This window comes from Rhea pennata, chromosome 5 (genome assembly GCF_028389875.1).
Source record: "Rhea pennata isolate bPtePen1 chromosome 5, bPtePen1.pri, whole genome shotgun sequence".
Taxonomy (NCBI): domain Eukaryota; kingdom Metazoa; phylum Chordata; class Aves; order Rheiformes; family Rheidae; genus Rhea; species Rhea pennata.
In genome coordinates this window covers 29,446,987-29,466,985 of record NC_084667.1, presented here as the reverse complement: position 1 = coordinate 29,466,985, position 19,999 = coordinate 29,446,987, and the positions used below count along the sequence as shown (strand labels likewise).

Genomic DNA, 19,999 nt, shown 5'->3' with positions numbered 1-19,999 from the left:
AGGATCAGATTCCTCTCTCAGTCCAGGTGAGAACAGGATAGAGCATGAATAGTATTTTGTCCAGTGGAGTCGCTGATCCTGAGCTAAAAATTTTACTACTCTGCTTTCTAATTTAAGTTTTCATGTTAGCCAGACGAATCAAATCAACTCTTGTTTGTTCTGTGATAATCTGGGTCTCCCAAAGACCTCCTGGAAGGGACATCATGAAGGTGGGTGAGTTTAAAATTAAATGTTGTGTAAATTCATCCACATGCAATCCAAGCTCCTTGAATAATGATCTTGAAGCCAACAAAAGTGAGTGACCCATGCTTAACAAAGTCCTTTTCAATTAAAATGATGCCCCTCTCACCTCTGTGGTGCTGAACGTTCCCTACTGACTTTTCAGCCGCTCCTGCTTCTTTTATGATCCTCATATGTTTTTTTCCTCAGCCTCTTCTGTCATATTTTTTTTCTTCTGTGTTCATCTGTTGATCAGCTAACTGCATTACTTTAATTGACTTGCTAAATTGGCTCATACATAAGACAGCTCCTCCAGGTAATAACCTGAACGTGTGAGCTTATTTTATAGGCTCATACTTGAGTGGTACAGAAGTTGTAGTTTTTGTTGGTTTTGGAGTACACTGTGCCACTTCAAGTTATTTGTTGGACTCGTGGTTACACGCTTAAGAGCAACAGAATATATGCATTTTAATATATATAATATATATAAAACTGTAAAATACATATTATAAGCATATAATTTCAAGCACAAGATTTTTGAAAGTATGTACTTTGCTTGCTTACAAGTCTCAGGAGGTTCCCTGAGTTGAGAGCAGATTAAGGTAAGTGTGCAGAGATCCATAACCACTCCTTTCCCTAGTTCACGTATTTTTGTAGCTTTTCTAGTTGGCACAATTAGATAAATTAGGTAGCAGTGGTTTCGGACAAAGATGAGCCAGGAGTTGTAGACTTTTGCTTCCTGCAGACTCCCAAGTAGGATGGCAGTTTTTCGTAAAGATGAAATTTTGAATAGGTCAGATGTTAAATTTCAGCACAAAGTAAAGACTGAATAAATGAATAAGATGAAGGAAATCTGCATTTTTTTTTTAATAGATGACATTTACTAGTGCTTGTATTTAAGATGGTAATCTAGTATTATTGATTAAAGACTAGCCTAACTCACAGTAATAATTTAGTACCTTAATGACAAATCAACTTATATTGTGACACTGGAAGCTTCCTTGTTGTTTTGACTGTTTTCATCTGCTTAGAGAGGGTGAGTAACTTCACATCCAACTTAAAGAATAAGCTAAAAGGCTTCTCTTTTAGCTGTAGAGCACACCTTGAACGAACAAAAATTCTGGTGCCTAGTGATAATAGTTTCAATTCTTTTCTGTAAAGGTATGAAAGACTGGGTTATGAGTGAGTGTAATAATACTAACAGTATTATTATAATACTCTTTATAATGTTATACTTTATATATACACTTATATACTATACGTATAGTATATATAAAGTATATAAGTTTATATACTTATTATAATAGGAGTAATAGACTTACTGCTAAAGGCTAATAGTGAAAATAGAAGAGAGGGGTGCATTCTTGTGTCCCACTTGATTCACTTTATTTAGGAGTATATTCTGGTATCTTTATTCTTGCTGCATTCAACCTTGATTTACAGTTCCTCTGTACAGAAGTGTTCTACTTAGAATATTCTGAGGCTCAAGTTATTATTATTTATCAGGTATTTGAAAAGAGTTTTTGAAAGACTGAGTTTGTGTGGTGTTAGTATGTGCTTAGTGTTTTCTTGATTACTTTTTAAAAACAACTAAGCAGATTAAGTAGCTAAGTCTGTCTGGTAATCATGTCAGGAAAAGCAAGGGCAACCCAGACATCCATAACTTCAGGAGACTTTGACGAAAATCTTTTTTCCTTGAATGTGCATCCAGAACAAGGAAGTGTGTTACATGCATCTACAGCTAAATTTAGCTGTGGCCTAACTGCGTTGTTTGAAGAGCTTTGTAACTCAGAGTAATTTTGCTGAATCCTTTGTAGGTGTGTTCTTACCATAGTTTAACTGTGAAAGATGGATTTCATTTCTAAAGTAGCCCAAAACATATTATAGATGTGGTATCTAATAGTTATTCCTGTAAGCATAAATTGGCAAGTCTGTTTCTTTTTCAAAGAATTATCTTCAGAGAACAGCAGAGTGAGAAAAGCTGGGGGGGTTTTATGTACCCCAGTTACAAGCTTTTCCCTCCAGCATTCAAGCCCAAGTTTTGCACCAGGGGCTTATAAAATTGGTGACATCATCTTGTATCACTTCTTGTTCTCCCTCGTTTTTTAGTCCAGATTCAAGTAGATCAATGGGGACTTCCTAAAGTTGATGGTGCTCAGCAGTTTGTACTAAATTCTGGTTCTGTGTATGCTTGCACAGTAAGCTGTACTGGTGGTTTATGCTCTGGAAAGAATTAGCTGGCTCTCAGTAAACTTTGGGTAAACCTCAGAGTTGCACTGGACAGTAAATAATCCGTGAACTCTGGCCTTTTTGAGTTGCAAAGATCTCTTCTCGTACACGTATCTCACATGGGCAGTACACTGACTCTGAAATAAAGCAGCATTCAATGAAATGGAAAAGTTGTGTACTGAAACCACATTAAAAGAAAATATTCTTTGGTACAATTAACTTGATCAATGAAAATAATTGCTACTAACTCATTCTGTAAAAAGCATAGCAGATTGTTACCCAAGGATTATACCTATACGTTGACAATAAAAGTACCTACGCTTGCAGTAAATATTTGGATATATCCTTTATGTTCGATGTTCAGCCACTAAATCTGTAGCTGAGACAAACATTTCCATGCTTGATGCAGAGTCCTCCCTCTGAGGAAACTAATCCTGGTTGCTGGGAAAAAATAAAATATTAGGGTAGACAACAGTTGATCCATCAGAACTCCCTCTGTTCCTTGTATTTTTAACATCCAGTTCCTTTCTTCCATTGAACTCAGCCAGTATGTTGCCCCACACCTTTTCTTTCTCCTACTTTTTAAATATATTCTTCCTTCATTTCTTAAGGCACCGTAACATACTGGCCTTTATCAGTGATCCCTAGAAATTCTCTCACCTCTCTCTGTCTCCTTCCACTTGTCTGTGTTTACCAGCCAGGGGCCTGTAGCGTTTACAATTTCCCAGACTCTTTTGTCTTGCAAAAGCTTGTCTTGACTGGGCTCTTGGGAAGAAGTTAAGTGCTCTGCACCAGAGTTAATTTTATTCATAAAGTCATGCATGAGCCTGGAAGACTTCTTGTCCCCTGGGACTTCTATTGAAGTCAGCTTAAATGCACGAAACAACGGAAGGATTAAAACCTCGGGCTGAGCTTTGCCAAGACGGGGGAGCCCAGCTGCTGGTTTGTTGTCACTGCGAGTGGTGTTCCCTTCCGACTGCCGCACAGCTTCAGCCCTCCCTCCTCCTCTTCACGCTCGCTCGCCCAACAGCAAGCCCCTGTAACCGGCTCGACAGCAGATCAGCTCACCCTGTTTTCTTTTTTCTTCAAGTTAGTTTTCTTCCAGTTTAGTGAGCTGAATGGGTTCACCAGTCAGAGACACACAGGGGAACAACGGGAACATACGAGGGTGATGAGGAGACTGGGCCTGGCCTGCTGCTCTAACAGCAGTGTGCTGGGGGCTCTGCAGGGCGTGAAGTCTCCCCGGACGCTGCCTTTTCCTGGAGCAGCTGAGCTGCTGCCGGAGGACAGCCTTGCTTTTCCTTGTCCTCCCCAGCCAGCTAGCCAGGGCCTCCCTCCTCTCTTTGGAGCTCATCTGACCCATTTTAGGAAGACAATATAAACTTACAACAAATAAAATGGTAGAAAACTATTATTTTCTGCAAATCAGCCTGTGAAAGGGACTGCATGCAGTGGAGCTGGTATAAGGAGCGGTATGTGACTGCAGGGCCCGGGGTGGGAAGGAAGCAGCACCTTCTGGGCGGCAGTGGCTCGGCGGCCTGGAGGAGCCGCAGCCAAAACCAGCTTTCTGCAGACGGCTTCAGCACTGAGTTACGTGTGTTAGCTGTGGCATGTGCTGCGATGTAAAGTTACGTAAAGGTGCTGAAACACTGCACAGGAGTGTGTTTCTGGAATTCTTCTAGTTTGTGACTCCAGCACTTACTGTTGCTTAAGCAATTCTGTTGTTTTATGACTAATACAGCATTTCAGAGGCTCTCTAGCGATGCTGAAGAGCTGTGTTGTAAACAGCATTCCAAAATGTATTTCTAGAGGCTGTTTCTTTAGGAACAAGGGCCAAATTTAATAGATTTAATAGCTAATAGAGCAAGCAGGCATAACTTCTTTTATTTCATGTGGAGTTTTATTTGCTATGCATCAAATATTTGGCAACATTTCTTTCGTAATTCACTGAATATAGTTAGTTTTAAAGACAGCCATCTTTAATTATTATTTTGTGAATGTAGCTGGGTTTTTTTTCCACAATATTCAACAGACGCTACTAGATGCAGTTTACCACTGTGCAGATTTTGCTTTTTTAAGTGTTGTTATCTTTCTCTCTCTCTCTCTCTCTCTCTCCCCCCACCCTTTGCAGCTCCAGGCTTCTAGTGGATCCAAAATATGCGCAAGTGTGTGTGTATGAGGGGGTTATTTCCCTACTTTTGCTTTACCTTCATTTGTATCATCTCTGCAGAAACAGAGCTACAAATAGAGTTCTCTTGCAGATCTACCTGGGATGGAAGTCCTGTCAATTTATATTTCTTGCATGGATGATAAGAGGCATGTAGAAAATTAATTTGAGATGTATTACAGGTAGTGTATTATGATCATGTTTACTAGAAGAAGCTGGGCATCCAACCCATCGCCCTGTAACATGCACAGTTACTGTGCAAAACTGCAGCAAGTTTTCAGCCAACTGCCGATTTTTTTTCCTCCTCTTGCCAGCCTGTCCCCAAGAATGGATATTCATCTTATGTTGTGGTGAGTTTCTAAGTCAGTGAGTCCTTTCTTCTTTGTTTCTGAGAAGATCACAGAATACTACCATAAAACTTGGAGAAACTGCAGCATCTCTGCACACTTACAGGGTACATGTACCCTGCATACAGGGGCAATGTGGTAATGAAGGGGAGAACGTGTCCACTTCAAAAACAGAAGTGGTTCTGTAAATCGCTTGGGCCTGGGGCTTGTATGCCTGTGCTGCTGTCACAGTGCAGGGAAAAGCAGTGTGTTGTAGGGGTCTAGCTGAGCCTGGTGCTACTTAATGCCCATGTCTATACTTCAGGCCATCTTCAGCCGTACCCACCACAGAAGTATGCAAGGTCTAAACATGGTGATGTTAGTAGGCCTATGTCATTTTGTTCTTTTTAGAAGTAGAAATTAGTTCTCGATTCAAGTTTGAATTAGTCTCATAATTTGGGGATATTGAAGCATCTCCCAGATCTCATGAAGTAAATCCCTAAATAAAATAATCACAGTACGGTCAGGGATTGGAAAACCTTAGAGGATTTGGGGAATGTTTCTTCTGTGAGGAGCACTTCACCTTAACCAAAGGTTTTCTGAGTCACAAACTTGAAAAATGCATTTACTCCTTTCCTCTACTGTCCGGTAGCTGCTTGCTTCCTACAGTTTTCTCCTCTGTGGCATTCCATGTTCTTTTCTTCTGTCTTCAGGGGCCCTCTGTCTCTACCTTCTCCATATTTTGTGATCCTCCATGTGACTCATGGCATCTTAATCTGCAGTCTGTCGTCGTCTTTGGCTTTAAATTTCTTAAACCTTGGCATGTCGTCATGTGTTCCTTTACACAGCTGCTTCTTCCTTCTTTTGTTTTTAAACGTCTTCATCATATAAGATATTCTTCTAAAGAAGATATGTTGTGGTCTTCAGTACTTTTTGTTGTACTCTGGTATTATTAAAAAGGAACATGTGAATGGAGCAGATGTTTTGTGCTCCTCCTGTGAAATGCATCACCAGCTTTTCTTAACATAGAAGAGCTGATGCCAGTGGTTGTACAGATCATTTGAGAGGCCAAATGTGTCTGTATCCACAAAAGTAGGAGACTGTAGATATAGGAATAGAACTCAATCCCCAGTCAATAAAAGTTGGGGCAACCTGGAGGCAGCAAAGTCAGAAGTGCAGAGATGTGCAAAGAGTAAGAGATGGAAAAACTGCAAGCTACAGAAAGGAATTCTTACCACATACTATTTTTCAGTCATACAAATGGCTAAGGCTGCCCTTACTCCTGTATCGGTGGCTGTTTCAGGAGATAATCTGGTGCAGATCAGCAAATTGGTAGAATTTGCTTAATTGCAGCTGTTGAGGACCTAGCTATTTCTTTCTCTCTCAGAAGTCAAGCACAGATCTCAGTCTGAAAGGAGTGTGAGCTAGAACCTTGCCTTAACTCATTCATATTTATCTGTGGTAGAAATCTAGACCAGCTTGGTGCAAGGAACACACCAGCTAAATGGTGATACAGGGCTTGCTGCAACTTTTCAGGATCTAGAGGACTGCTTTGTAGAGAAAAGGTACTGTGTGGACCCTTTCCTTCCAAACATAGTGTGTGTGCATGGGTGAGATTTCTTAATTTTTTTTTTTATTTAGGTAAAACAAATATTTAGAGATTGTAGTATGCAAGTTGAAAGAGACAGCTAATACCTGTAAAAAATTACCAGCTGTTCAGGCTTCAGCTTTTTGTAACATTACACAAACAGCCAAAGTATGTTTCAGAGACATGCATATGTGCGTGGATTCCATACACTCTAGTAATGAGGAGATGGAGATAAGTGACATGGCTAGAAAAGTTACAGTGCTCATCACCCACCTTGCATAACAGCTTCTTCTTGAGACCTTCAGTTGTTTAAAGATGCAGGGTAAAAGCAAAACCCCAAGGAACTGCACCCCATGAGGCTGCTTTAGCTTGTGTATCGTTATCTGTGCTTCCGAAATGAGACACTGAGGCACAGCCGCTAAATGTTCGTGGATATGATGTACAGCTAGTACCCTGTGTCCTTTACTGACAGCACAGGATTACCTATAAGAAGCACATTCAGGAAATATATATAGACTTTACGTTTTCATTGTTCTTGTTACCTTATAAACTAGTATTTGAATACTCACTATAAGAAAGCCTAATCAGAATTGCTTTTGTAGAGCTGCAAGCAAGCTTCAGAGCCTTTATAGAGCTTTCACCTTGTAAAACGTGCTTACTTAATACATCCTACACTTGCCCTACTCAACCTTTTGTTTTCATGATTACACACACTCCTCTACTCTCCCCTCCCCTGGCACTACAATCCCTTTTTGCGTACTCCCGCCAGGCACGCTCTGGTCATTGAATGACTGGCGAACGGCAGGCGCGTGTGCTTCCCTGCCTTGGCAAACGCTGGTGTGCGGCGCTGGGGGCGGGGGGAGCAGTACTGAAAAGCTTTTCTGTGCACGAAAGTCACTTCTTTCCTTTGCAGTTTGTTCAGTGCTAGGTCCTCTGCACTGTTACAGCTTTCAGGTAGAACTTGAATAGATACTTTTGGGATGCGTTTGTAGGCTAGTCGCGTAATTGAACAATTCCAGGAACGCATATAGAGTATTCCATGATGGTAGCTTTGCCCAAGCACTTCCTATGGCAAGACACTCCCTCCTGTAGAAGGGACACTCCTATGCACTTTGCTTGTTGGATTAAAGATAAAACTAAGGCTATCCTGCAAGACTGGAAAGTTAATAAATGCATGAGATTAAAAATAGAAAAAAGTATTTATTCTAATTTTGTTTAGAAGTAACTTCAGTGACATAATTGGACTTATTCCTGGCTAAAACTAGTGGAAGCAAAAGGAAAACCTGAATTCAGAATGTCTCATTATGCATTTACCTTTTGAGTTGCTGAAAATAACTGTAATTAAATTCATGAGCTGCTTGTCAGAAAGAGAAGAGAAACAGATGGTAGGAGACTCCATCTTTTAAAAAAACATTAAAGTTTCAGAAGAAGTTGAAATTCTCAGATGGATGAACTTGACCATGGTCTTGGATCTTCTGTTTCGTCATGTGACTATGTTGCTTCTGAGATGCGTACACCAAAGAGTGTTCATGATTTTTGTCCTCAAGTTTGTGTCATAAAAAAATGCTCTCGTCACTCCACTTTCTTAAAAAATGTATTAGTAAAATAGTAGAAGCACACTGTACAATTACTTGGGGAAAGGGAAATCTGATGTGCTGAAGAGTCATCCTTCTCTGTGTTTAAAGGTGGATGGATTTGTTTTCCTCGTCATGCAGATCTTACAGTGCACGTGCAAAGGGAGGCAGGTCTTGTCATGAAGCTGAAGATCGCCTCCTTCTTGGTAATATGTCAAGTGATGTGTGTGTCTCTTGCAGCACAAGGTGTGAAGATAACATGTGGCCTGCTGCATAAGCACTCCTTTAATTGCAGAAAAAGAATCCTCCCAAATGCCAGGTGGAGAGGAATCTGTGGGGAGTCCTGTGTAGAAATGAAGAACTGAAGAGAGTAAAAATTAGCCAGGTGCCTGCCTTTGGTTGGGATATTCTCTGTGACACATCTGGTGCCAGGATAATGGCTATTCCTAAATGACGAGGAAGCTTTGCAGTCATGGGAGGCTTGAGCTGTCAGGGATCAAGAGCTATCGTGGCAGCTCCATGGCGTGTGAAAGATGCTGTGAGAGTGGTGTGATTCTGGCTAGCGGGGGCTAAATTGGGTTCTCTTGGCCGTGGGCTGACGTGCTGGGTCAGCGGGACCCACGGCGTGCTGCACATGGCAAATGAGGACGTGTTCTGGTCCATCAGACGTAAAATGACAAAATCATTTGTAATCTCTCATTACCAGTCCTTGTGGGTTTTATGTCTAGGCCTGCCTTCTGGCATTATTCAACAGTTTATTTCTTTTCTTGTCAGCTATTTAAAAATGAAGCATGTTATTAATGTTTTCAGTGGTTAACTAAACTTTTACTTAGAACTTATAGGAGAGAAAATTGTGTCAGACTTAGTAGCCTTTACTAATTCTTTGCACAGGATTGCAATCTTTGCTAGGTGGGTCTAGCAAAAGCTGATTATAGGCGCTTCCTTCTTCAATAGGGTTTTCTTTTAATAAGTAATCAGTCCAAGAAAATAATGTAGAGGGCATGTAACTATGTGCATCTTTTATCCCCCCTTGTAAATTATTTTAAAAGTGAGAGTGAATATACCGAACTCTCATGCATGCAGAAAAAGGTGATAATAAACTACCCCTATCCAACACAGAATTAGTGATCAGAGACCCGTGATAGACTGCTACCTACCTACACTAGAGTCTGTCTTTCCTACGTGCATTTTAAGTTTGCTGGGGGTAAACAGCTCTTCATCTGTCCACTCCAGGGATTCACAGCACCTCAGCTCCCTTTCGCCAGCGCAGACAGCGGGTGACCTTTCTCGGGATCTCATCCAAACCTCAGTCTGAGCCGTGAAGCCGTTTCTCTTACTGGCGCTGTGCTGGACACAGCCCCGTTTCCCGCTGGCTTTCTAGCCAGGCCTGAGCCCCCTCCGACCTGCGCAGGCCGTCAGGGTGCTTGGTCAGGGGACAGCAGTCGCTTTGAATATGCGCTATAGGTTCAAGTTTTAAATGGCTGTTTCAGAGAGTGAAACCTAAATCTCTAATCCAGGAGTTTTCATTCACACCCTCTCTTCTTCCCTGTGTACAGTATTTATTAATTTCTTGTGACTATATTTAGAATATTAACAAAATATTTTACTGTTTTATTTTTTTTTCACATGCTGCATATTGGAGACTTTTTTTGTAAAGTTTTCTTACAAGTGGATTCCCATGTGGTGGTGTCTGTTGGTCACAGCGAATTACTGAGGCTGGTGAATGAAGAATACCTTGGAATTCAAGTTCCTGCTCTCCTCCCCCAGGGCTAAAGAATAAAATAAAATAAAAAACCTGCAGACAAGTCCAGGCTTTTTGTGGCTGCAGTCTCCAAAGAGCTCCTGTGAGATCATAGATACAGTTTCATATTTCAGGTTTAACTGTGGTATAATAACTACAGTTATTATCTGCAGGAGAAATGCAAGTGGGGAGAGAATCATTAGTTGACAGTGAAAAGTTCAACCTATGCTGTGTGTGTTTGTTTTTTAAGCAGCTGAATATTTAGCCAAACCATATTTCAGCTTTTAACTGGAGCCCTGAGAACTACAATAATCTTGATATGTTAAAACCCGCGAATGTTACAGTAAAGGAAAAGCTGGTATCTAATTTAGCTGTCTTCAGAAAGCTAAACCAAAGAAAAGCAAAAACATTTGTGATTTAGGTAAAGTTAAGGCAGATGCTTCAATCTTAATGCAGTTACGTACAAACCTCCTCTGAGGAGCACTGACCTTATTTTACAATATAAGACCTTCTTTTTTAAAATTATTTCAGTGGATTGAGAATAAGCCCACAGTTAGAGCTGAAGTTTCTTTGTCATGTGTATGAGCAACCCATAGCCTAGATAAAGTGCTTAATACTGAATTTTGATTTTTGTTGGTTTTGACAGTGTTCATCCAAGATCTGAAACATTTACTAAGCTGACCGGGGTCATGTGCTGTGAGTAGCGTTAGTTCTGTAGGGCTGCGTGGAAGAGCGGTATGCTTATTATTTGTTACTAAGGCACCAGTGACCTTCCTGCACCTATTAACAGAGCTGTTTGTTTTCACATACTGGTGAGTGTCAGGAATTCCGAATATACCTAGATCTGGGTAAACTCTTCATTGGTCATATTATTGGCTTCTGTGAACAAAATACTGTAATTACAGAAAAACAAGAATTAGAGATGTATTCTCAACAGGAAATTTTCACTTGAATGCATATTCGAAACTGAAAGTATGCATGACTTAAAGGATGCAGGAAGCAGATTACATAGAGATGTAGGGCTCTTAATTAACTCTTGTTCGATAGGAATGCTTTTTCTTAGCTTGCAGTAAAAATGAACCTTTTATTTTCAGAACTGCAGTAGCTGGAAGACTGCAGGAGTAACTTGAATGCTAAGAGAGAAAGCCCCAAAAAACTGATGTTAGAAAGGGAAGTACCCTGCATAGCATATGAAACAACCTAGCCTAATTCTGTTGCCTAACCTCTAGGAAACACACACATGGATGAAAAGTATTAAAATCATTACAATTAGTAACAGATGTAAATATTATATTATGCCTTTGGAATAGTTGCTGTCTGGACTTACCTGATGAAGGCTTTATCATGTTACACCTGCATCAAAACTGCTCAACTTTGCTGTTATTCATTGATTCTAAAACCTCTCAGAAAAAGTACTCCTACATAATACATTTACTTTCATCCCTACATGCCTGCATAGGGGTTGATGGATAAGCAAGCGTCTTGGAACAATGCTCTGCTATGATGGAGGGAACTGAGGATCTCTATTTTTCTTAAAAAATACTAAATGTATTTTAAATGATATGGTCTCTTTAAAAAAAATTACCATGAGGCCAAACACTGTATGATCAAGGCCTCTCAGAGGCTCAAGAATTAAAAGCCAAGTCATATGAAAATGCTGTGATACTAAAACTACTGTAAAAAGTAAACATGAATTTGGTGAAATATTGTGGTAAAGACAGTGCTTATAATGACAGCATTATACAGCCTTTCTGTCAAACAGTGATCCATTAATACCATCTGCTGTAAGTAATTGTTTCTTGCCTCCAAAAACTTCGGAATTTTATTTTATTTTATTTTATTTTGTTTTATTTTATTTTATAGTTTTTGTATGTGTTCTTAAGTTTGAACATCTCCAAGCTTTGAAAAAAGCTTTAGATTTGGACTGGATTACTTTGACTTTTCCTTTCCTCTGTTATGGATAAATTGCTTTGGGGGTTAATACTCTTGAAATATAAGAAGGACAGGATACTAATCTGAATTCAGACATACAGGTTAGTGTGTATATATATTTGAACTAGTTGTTCTGGGGGCATCCTTTTCACAACTGCTTTTTGTAAGTACTCTCTGAAGTACGGAAATTATTTTAATTCAGAAAATGAAGAGAGTTCTAGTTTAGACTGATGAAATTAATCTTATTTTCCCCCAAAGGACACCGTGGTTTAATGGATGGGGCTTTAATCTACCCAGAGGTCAGTCTTTGCTAGACAAGTGGAACCTTATCCCTGAGGGTATTGATATACTAATGACGCATGGACCTCCCCTTGGTAAGTAAAGCAAAAGTTACGTGTGATTTTTTTTCATGATAATTTTACTTTCAAAATAAGCAAAACTGGTAATGCTAGGGGTATAGTATTGCACCTTAACTCAAAACTATGAATTAAAAGGTCTATCTGAAGGAAGTCTAATGTGATGATTGGGCTTAGCAGATCTACTGAGCTTACAGGTGTTTTTAAATTACATTTTCTATTTTAGTCAAGCCAGGGAAAATCAAACATGCGATTCCATAGGCATTAGAGTTTGACATTTTATTTAAGAACCATATTCATCTGACAAACAGTTTCCAGTCCCATATGAGTTTTCAGAAATTGACTAAAATATTTTTCTTCTGCTGTAGTATGTTTCTTTAAGGTTTTAGTATCTTAAAGAATATGTAATTACTTTCTTACTTGACAGTTTCCTTTTCAACTTCGTTAAGTTTCTTTTAAAATCCTGTTACATATTCCAGTTGGCTTGTAGTGCATTTGTGAAGGAATAAAATTATGCCCTCAGATAATTTTTCTTTAGTCAAAGTAATGACAGATGAACACACATATATGAATGTGTAACTTGTTTTCCATGAATTAGTTTAAGTTTTTCATTTAGTTAGATTTTGCTTGCCATATTAATATGAATAATTCCACCGATCATTTTAATTCTGTAAAAACTAAGTTATGATTGTCTAAAAAAGAGAGGATGATGATCATTCAGCAGAGGTAGGAGTACTCAGCTTTGGCATGTCTAAAGGGTTTTGCACGAAACCCTTTGAAACTTCCACCATTTTTGCCATTCTGTACCCCACAATACCGTAACACACATTACTTACTGCTTTTCTGCAAGACATGCATGGCAAGCAGTCTAGGACTGATCCTCAGTTGGTAGAAATTGTTAAAGCTGTATTAACTTAAGTGGAAATTCAGTTGGTTTACAACAACAGAGGGTCTGTCTTTTATAAACCTGGCTGATGAGGATGAGAACGTTTGTCAGTCCCTCCTGCATTACTGTTCTTGTTAATAGGCTGGTTTTGTCAGAGTTTTAGTAAATTCATCTGTAGTCCAAAGGATCATCACATGTAGATATGGGTATTCTCACTGACTTGAGATGGTAGTGGATATAAAAAAAAAATTTCAGAACTGCGTTGTACCAATATAAAAAAGCATTTAAATGCTACGAGGCTGGCTCAGTGCTTTCACAGAGTTTCACGGTGAATGTGGAGTCAGGAATTAATGCATGCTTATGTACTGTATACACTAAGTTAAGAGTCAGTAATCTAAGCAGAGCTAAAAAAAAAAAAAAAAAGAAAGAAATTGAAGAAAATTTTTAGCCAATAACATACTCGTTGCTCCTTTTATATCCTAGTTACTAGGAACTCTTTAAATACTACTTAGAAAATGTTATTTTGTTAATGTTATTTAGAGAACGTTAAGATGATCTGCAGCTTCTCTCTAAGCTTTCTAGAACTGCCATCTTGTTGCTTTGACAGAGCAGTAGTGTACTGCCCACTGCCAGTGAACTGCACTGGATTTTGAAAACCAGCATTTAGAATAACATTCTTTTAATCTGTTTATTTTCCCCAACAAACAAAAAAAAAACTCACAAATGTATTTAATGTTTCATGGATACGCCTTTAAATGGGTTGCTAATCCATTTGATCTAAATTTGGGTTCATATAGAAATACTGTGATGCTGCAGACACTAATTATGCTTTAATTGAATAAGAGTACTTATATCTTGATTTTGATGGAGATAATGAAGTTCAGTTTCAAAAGATTTACACTCATATTTTAATTACATACACAGGTGAGGTGTTAGTACTGTACCTAAAATCAGGATGACTGAATCTCAACCTGCATGATAATATTCACAAAAATTTTTAAATTATGTAAATATTAAAAGAAGTAGAGCTGTGACTTTATGTACTGAGTTATTTGTACTTTCCAAAATTCAGTCAAGTTCATGTCCCAGTGTGTTTTAACTACCTGGGATGAGCTTGGCATAAGGTGTAATTAATTTGAAGTTAATAGTATAGTCTCACAGGTGGATTTGGTCCCTGATTTCCCTTACTCCTCCTGATCCTTATCAGCATTAGTCCAGATAGCAGATTTCTGTAATAACTGGTGTCAAGTTTTATGGATTTTCTGTATTATCTGTAGAACTAAGTGGCTTTTATTTTAAATGTAGTCAATTAGCACGAGCCTGCTGGGAGCTATTTTATGTGTTGCCTATTGTTGGTGACTGAGGTCTCGGAAGTAACCCCACACTTGCAGACCGTGGTCCTCTCCAAGACCGTATTTTAAATCTTTGGGGTGGCAGAGCTATCAGGTCATAGGACAGCTGATCTTCATGATACATGTTGTTTCTGGAGTAGCCACTTAGCTCACTTGGGAAGCAGACTGCTGTAAGAGCCAGGAAAAAGAGAAGAAAAAATTGCAGCAGCAGCATTGTGGGGTTTCAAGGTGGAAAATGAGTTTGAGCCTGTAATTTAAAAAACCAATCACATACAGAAAAATATTAATGCAGGTAAGGGGGAGGGAGGGGAAATCTTACACAAGAGAGTGCAACAGTGAGAAGTTTCTTAAAAGCCCTTGTGTGTTTTAATGGAGAGGTTATAACTACAGATAATGTAATAAACCTTCAGTGAATTATGACTTCCTGAAAGACTATGTGAAAACCTTACCTGAACAGAGAAGATTAAGAGTATTGATTACATTTGGCCCTCAGGTTTTCGGGATTGGGTCCCAAAGGAGCTGCAGAGAGTTGGTTGTGTGGAACTGTTAAACACAGTGCAGAGGCGAGTCCGGCCCAAACTCCATGTCTTTGGTGGAATTCATGAAGGTAAGGAGCAATGCTACGCCCCTGTTTGGTCTGAGCCTGTTTTCAAAGTGCGTTCTGATGGGTGTTTGATGGTTTGTTCAGGATGTGAATTGATAATGGCATATTGAACTAAAGATGGAATTGAGGGAAGTGATTGCATGCACAGCACTTTGCAAATTTATGCCAGAATTAAGACAGACTGCTTTGGGAACATGTGCTACTTTTAGCCACCTCCATCTTTCACTGTGCAAAGGTTGTTCTGCATAGGTTATTTGAAGCAATTCAAGTTTTGACAAACCTGGTCAGAGAAGCAGATGAGACCCCCAACACATACAGGCCAAATTGAAAATTATCCCTATTATTCCAAATGCAGAAGCCGAGAAAGGTGTTAGGGGAAGAAAAATGAAGACAGCTTACTGTCTCAGCTCACCTCCCTCAACATATAAGGTAAAGCAGAAAGGAGGACATCCTGAGTCAGAGATCAGGATAAGCGATTGCCACAGCTCACTTTGCATACATTTCTAAAAGCATTCTGTAATACAGGTCATACTGTGTACGGTAGCTTCCAGCAGTTTCATTTTAGAACAGATATTTTTCCCCATTGTAAGTTCCAAGTCAGGCAGAATGTGAAGGTTCAGAAACAATAAGCTCAGTTTGTGGTAGTGGAATGGAATGAAAGATTGAATACATTTTAGAAATATTTAAATATTTAATAAAATTTGGAGCTTTTATGTTGCTGCGAGACAAATACTAGGAGTTCTGCCTGAGAGAGCGCAAGACTTTGTGACCCTAGAACTCAAAATCACACATTAAGTGCTTTATATTTTCCCCCCTGGAGATTTCTCAATTGACTCTAATTAGGTTCTCCATAGGCTTACAGATTTGGAGAAGTTTGTGAAAAAAACAACCAAAAACCCAGCTTTCTCAACTAGTATTGTTGGTTTTTCCAAAGCCCTCATGACTTCATGCAATGAATTTTATGTGTGGATTCTAAAGATCTGTAAGGAAGGAGTTTATAATAGAAATAACAACACAACATTAAGTACAGTGGCACGAATAGCAGTACTTTAATACATCCAGGAAAAGATTGAGCATTTTGTAGAAATATTAATCCTTGGATATTAATAAGTGAATGCAGCAAGACTCTCAGCTAAAGCCTGCAAATTGGTTACAGCTTTTGTAGACACATTGTGGACACATTTGGATGCTGAAACTTTTAGTCTTAAAAGTGTTAAGTTGGTGGGAGGGAAAGGTATTTTAATATACAAGATCCTTATGAGAAAGTACTGAGGAACATGTTGCAACCCTGTTTATATTGAAATCTTATATGGAGGATGGTGGCACATACTGAAAGAGAATAATCAAATAAAACTATTCTTACAAGGATATGAAAAAAAAATTCAAAAGCCTGTTCAGGTACTTACGCTGATGACCAAGGAATGGTTAACTTCAGTAAGAAAGAAATAACCAAGTGTTTCTCCTAAGAGCATTATCTTATAGGGCAGTTAATTCTCATCCAGCGCAGATGAACATGCAGCACATTCCATTAAATCAACGGATGCAATACAGACATTGGTCATGCAGTTTTTCTTCCCAGCTGATAAATAAAAACAATGATGATGAGATTTTTTTTCCACTGTGAGATGATCTAAATCAAAATTGCCAGTTTAAATAAATAAAGTAATACAGGCAGACAGTGCAGCAATTTTGAAGTGATTATTCTTTCTGATAGACGCTGTGGGTAGCAGTATTTATCTGAGCTTTCAGATAGCAGTTATCTGTACTCTATCATAGTAGTTTAAAAGAAAAACATTTTTTTCCCTGTGGGTTAGCAATGGGAAGTTCTCTTCCTCAATGAAACTCTAGTAAAAAACCAGCATTTAGTGCCCAAGTCTTCCTAGACTTTTCTAGCCTCTTTGTGAGCTTTCTGTGGATGTCAGCTGAAAACAGTGGCAAGGTTTTGCACAGAATTGGAGCCCAATCTCCTCCTTCTTGAGGGAATGTTTCTGAGAGGAGAGCTTCTGCCTTCTCCTTAATTTCTGTACTTCTATTAGCATTCATTTTCTTCCACCCTAGAATCACCTGCAACTCAATTAATGGGGCACTATGGTATGTTCCACCTGCCCAGTCTTACTGGAGTAAACAGCCCTCTTTCCTCTCCCATCCCATTCTTGATGGCAAGTGAGAGAGAAGGCAGCGGGCAGAGCAGAAATGGCATTGCAGCTACTTCCTCACATTTACTCCGAAAGAGAATTGCTGGCCAGATGTTTAGGTTGAGAACAGTCTTCAGCATCCTGAGATAGATTGATGCCCTGGTGTTATTGGAGAGTCTAATCCTTGGCATGTTGAAAAAGCTTGTGATAGTGACCTGTGATTAATATTCAGTTCTTCTGCTTTTGTTTGGGAAAGAGTTACCAAGATCTTTTACTAAAAGTGGTCATCTATTTAACTCTTCCTCCATTTTCTGCCTAAGCTCTGTGGTCATCCATTGACCTCCAGTGCTCTGTCTCACTTATAGCAGGAGATTCTTTTCCTTAGTTACGATTTTCCCTGTTCCCCTTGTAAAGAACTTAATGTCTTTCTTTAATTATCTTCTTCCTATTAATTCCTTTCCTACATTTGGATTTTGTTGCCAGTTCAAGGCATCATAACCAAAGCTTCCCTTTATACTAGCCAGATTAGAAATAAACCCACACCCGTATCTTACACTACTGGTTCAATTCACTTGTACTAGTACTTGTGATTTTAGACAGAAATTTTCAAAGAAACACTTCGCAGCAGCTTTTAGGAGCATGAAGCAAATACTCTCTGAACCTTCACTCTCTGGCTGCACCCCAGGTCTCTTGAGTTCACCCAGGTGACCTTGTGTTTCTGTCTTGTCTGTTAAAGAAAGACTGGAACTCCCCCCAAGATTTTTTTTTTTTTTTTTTTTTAATAGACAAAACCACAGTTATTTCTAAATCTCTGGCCCTGATTATTTTTTCATTATCTGACTGACATTACAAGCACACAGACCAAGAGCTACCAGTCAAGTAGTTACAGAAGGTACGTGTGTGATTTTGTCTCTTTCTGCGGTGTCCGGTTGCAGTAGAGGACTGCCTGCTGCATCCGTTTTAGGTTCAAATACAGTATGTTTTATTTTTCAAACAAATCTTTGTGGCAGCTTTCAGGAGCGTATGTTATTTTGAAGGGATTAATTTAATTTTATTCCCAAGCATTGATCCCACAACAAGTTCCCAGTGCAGCTGCCCGCGGGCAGCGTCGTTTGGCTGTTTCACAGTGAGCGCGACGCTTTCTCCCTGCAGGTTACGGCATTATGACGGACGGTTACACGACGTACGTCAACGCCGCGACGTGTACGGTCAGCTTTCAGCCAACCAATCCGCCCATTATATTTGACCTGCCAACCCCTCAAGGATCATGAAGCACTGCTGCACATTTGGAACTGGGGAGGTCTATAAACTGCCATTTTCTAATTACAAACCTTGCATTCTCTTACATGTTTATTTCAAAATTATGTAGGGGCATTTTGTTGGAGGGATCGGGGAGGTGTTTGGGGGCTTTTTTCTTTTTTTCTTTTTTTTTTTTTTTTTGGTAAATTGCTGGTACAAAACAACCAGAGGAAGTTAGAGGTTGTGCTTTTTGGAAATGCAGCGTTCATTTTTAATTGATAAAGCATTGTGAATTTGTAAAATGAATTTTTTTTCAATAAACTTGCCATTGTAAATTGTTATAGTGTTCTCAAAAGGACAGCCAAGCTTTCTTTTAATAAGTGAGAGACCTTATTTTAATATTATACTATAAGCTAAAAGATAGGCAGCATTTAAAAACACCCAGATTTGCACAACTTATGTTATTGTCATTTTTTTTTAAGTGTCTTCATTTTCCCTAAGTCTAAATGTTAGCTTTTCATCTCTCCATTTATATCAAACTTTTTTTAGTAGCACAAACATGATTTTGGGGGTCCATTTACCTCTTGATATGTGTGCATGTACTGAAAATTCTTCCTATTAATAGTCAGATGCAGCAAGGGGAGAATAAACTTCTTAGTTGGTTGTCTACTTTTATATGTTAAAGACTGATAGACATAGCCGCAGCCTGTATGTGATACGTAACTTTTTTTTTTCTTTTTTAAATTATTTTAGCTTTAAAAACTGGGGATGAAAGCTGCAAAAGAGCAGGTATTTCACGCAGTAAAAAAAAATGTAAATGCGGACTCCTTTTAAATATGAATTTATATATATATGTATTTTTTGTGCATTATAACTAAGCTAGGAATTTAATATTGCCAGTATAGCATCTACAAAATTATGCTGTACAGCACATCTAAATTATGACGGATGTGACACATTTTCCAAGTGCTCAAGGCCTTCAAGAGCCTGAGTTAAATCTTTGTTGTAGTTCAGACATGTATAGAGTCAAATGGATACAATCAAGCCTAACTAAAATAAGGCTTAGTTGTCCTTTATATTTAAATATTCTTCTTGTATTATTTCCTTTTTCTTATTTTGCACTGTGTGTAAATGCAATCTTGCTAGCACAAAATACTGTTGCAGATAGTTATTTCTGTTCTACCACTGTAAATGCTATTGAGCTTTGTTCTGTTTTATGTTACCTTGTTAATGGAATTTAGAAAAGCAGCTGTTTCTTTAAATTTATTGTGATATTATATCTAGCGGCCTTTATATGCAAATAAAATTGCAAGATTTTTAAATACGTGGTTTAAGGGAATTTTGCTTTTTTTCCCCCCTAATGGCATTAGCAATATGGGGAGCAGGGCAGCAAAAAGTAACAACTTTTCTAATTCTTAATAAATCTTTACTGCTTACCATTCACAGGATGTCAGTTGGGTCGATAAAGCACTCAAGACTTTTCCTTCCGCTTCTCTGCCATCCATCTTTCCATTCCTTTTAGACAGAAGAGATTTTATCTTCAGATGTTATAATTCAGTGCAACCAAGTTTGTGCATTTATGCCTTGTAGGGTACTGTTCAAGATGATGTGAGGAAAATTGATTAGGTAGCAACTTTTGTACTTCCTCACT

The 19,999-nt window shown here is 38.8% G+C and overlaps 1 protein-coding gene across 3 annotated transcripts in view; it reads left to right on the top strand.

Annotated features, from left to right (window-relative positions):
• The window catches only part of MPPED2 (metallophosphoesterase domain containing 2), a 119,506-nt gene extending 99,836 nt beyond the window's left edge, over positions 1 to 19,670 (top strand). For all 3 annotated transcript variants that reach the window (XM_062576566.1, XM_062576567.1, XM_062576565.1), the window contains exons 5-7: positions 12,035 to 12,150; positions 14,864 to 14,977; positions 18,262 to 19,670. In XM_062576566.1, the coding sequence (XP_062432550.1) occupies positions 12,035 to 12,150; positions 14,864 to 14,977; positions 18,262 to 18,380 (349 nt within the window). In that variant the 3' untranslated portion in view covers positions 18,381 to 19,670. The remainder of the gene's footprint in view (positions 1 to 12,034; positions 12,151 to 14,863; positions 14,978 to 18,261) is intronic.
• The last annotated feature ends 329 nt before the right edge of the window (positions 19,671 to 19,999 follow it).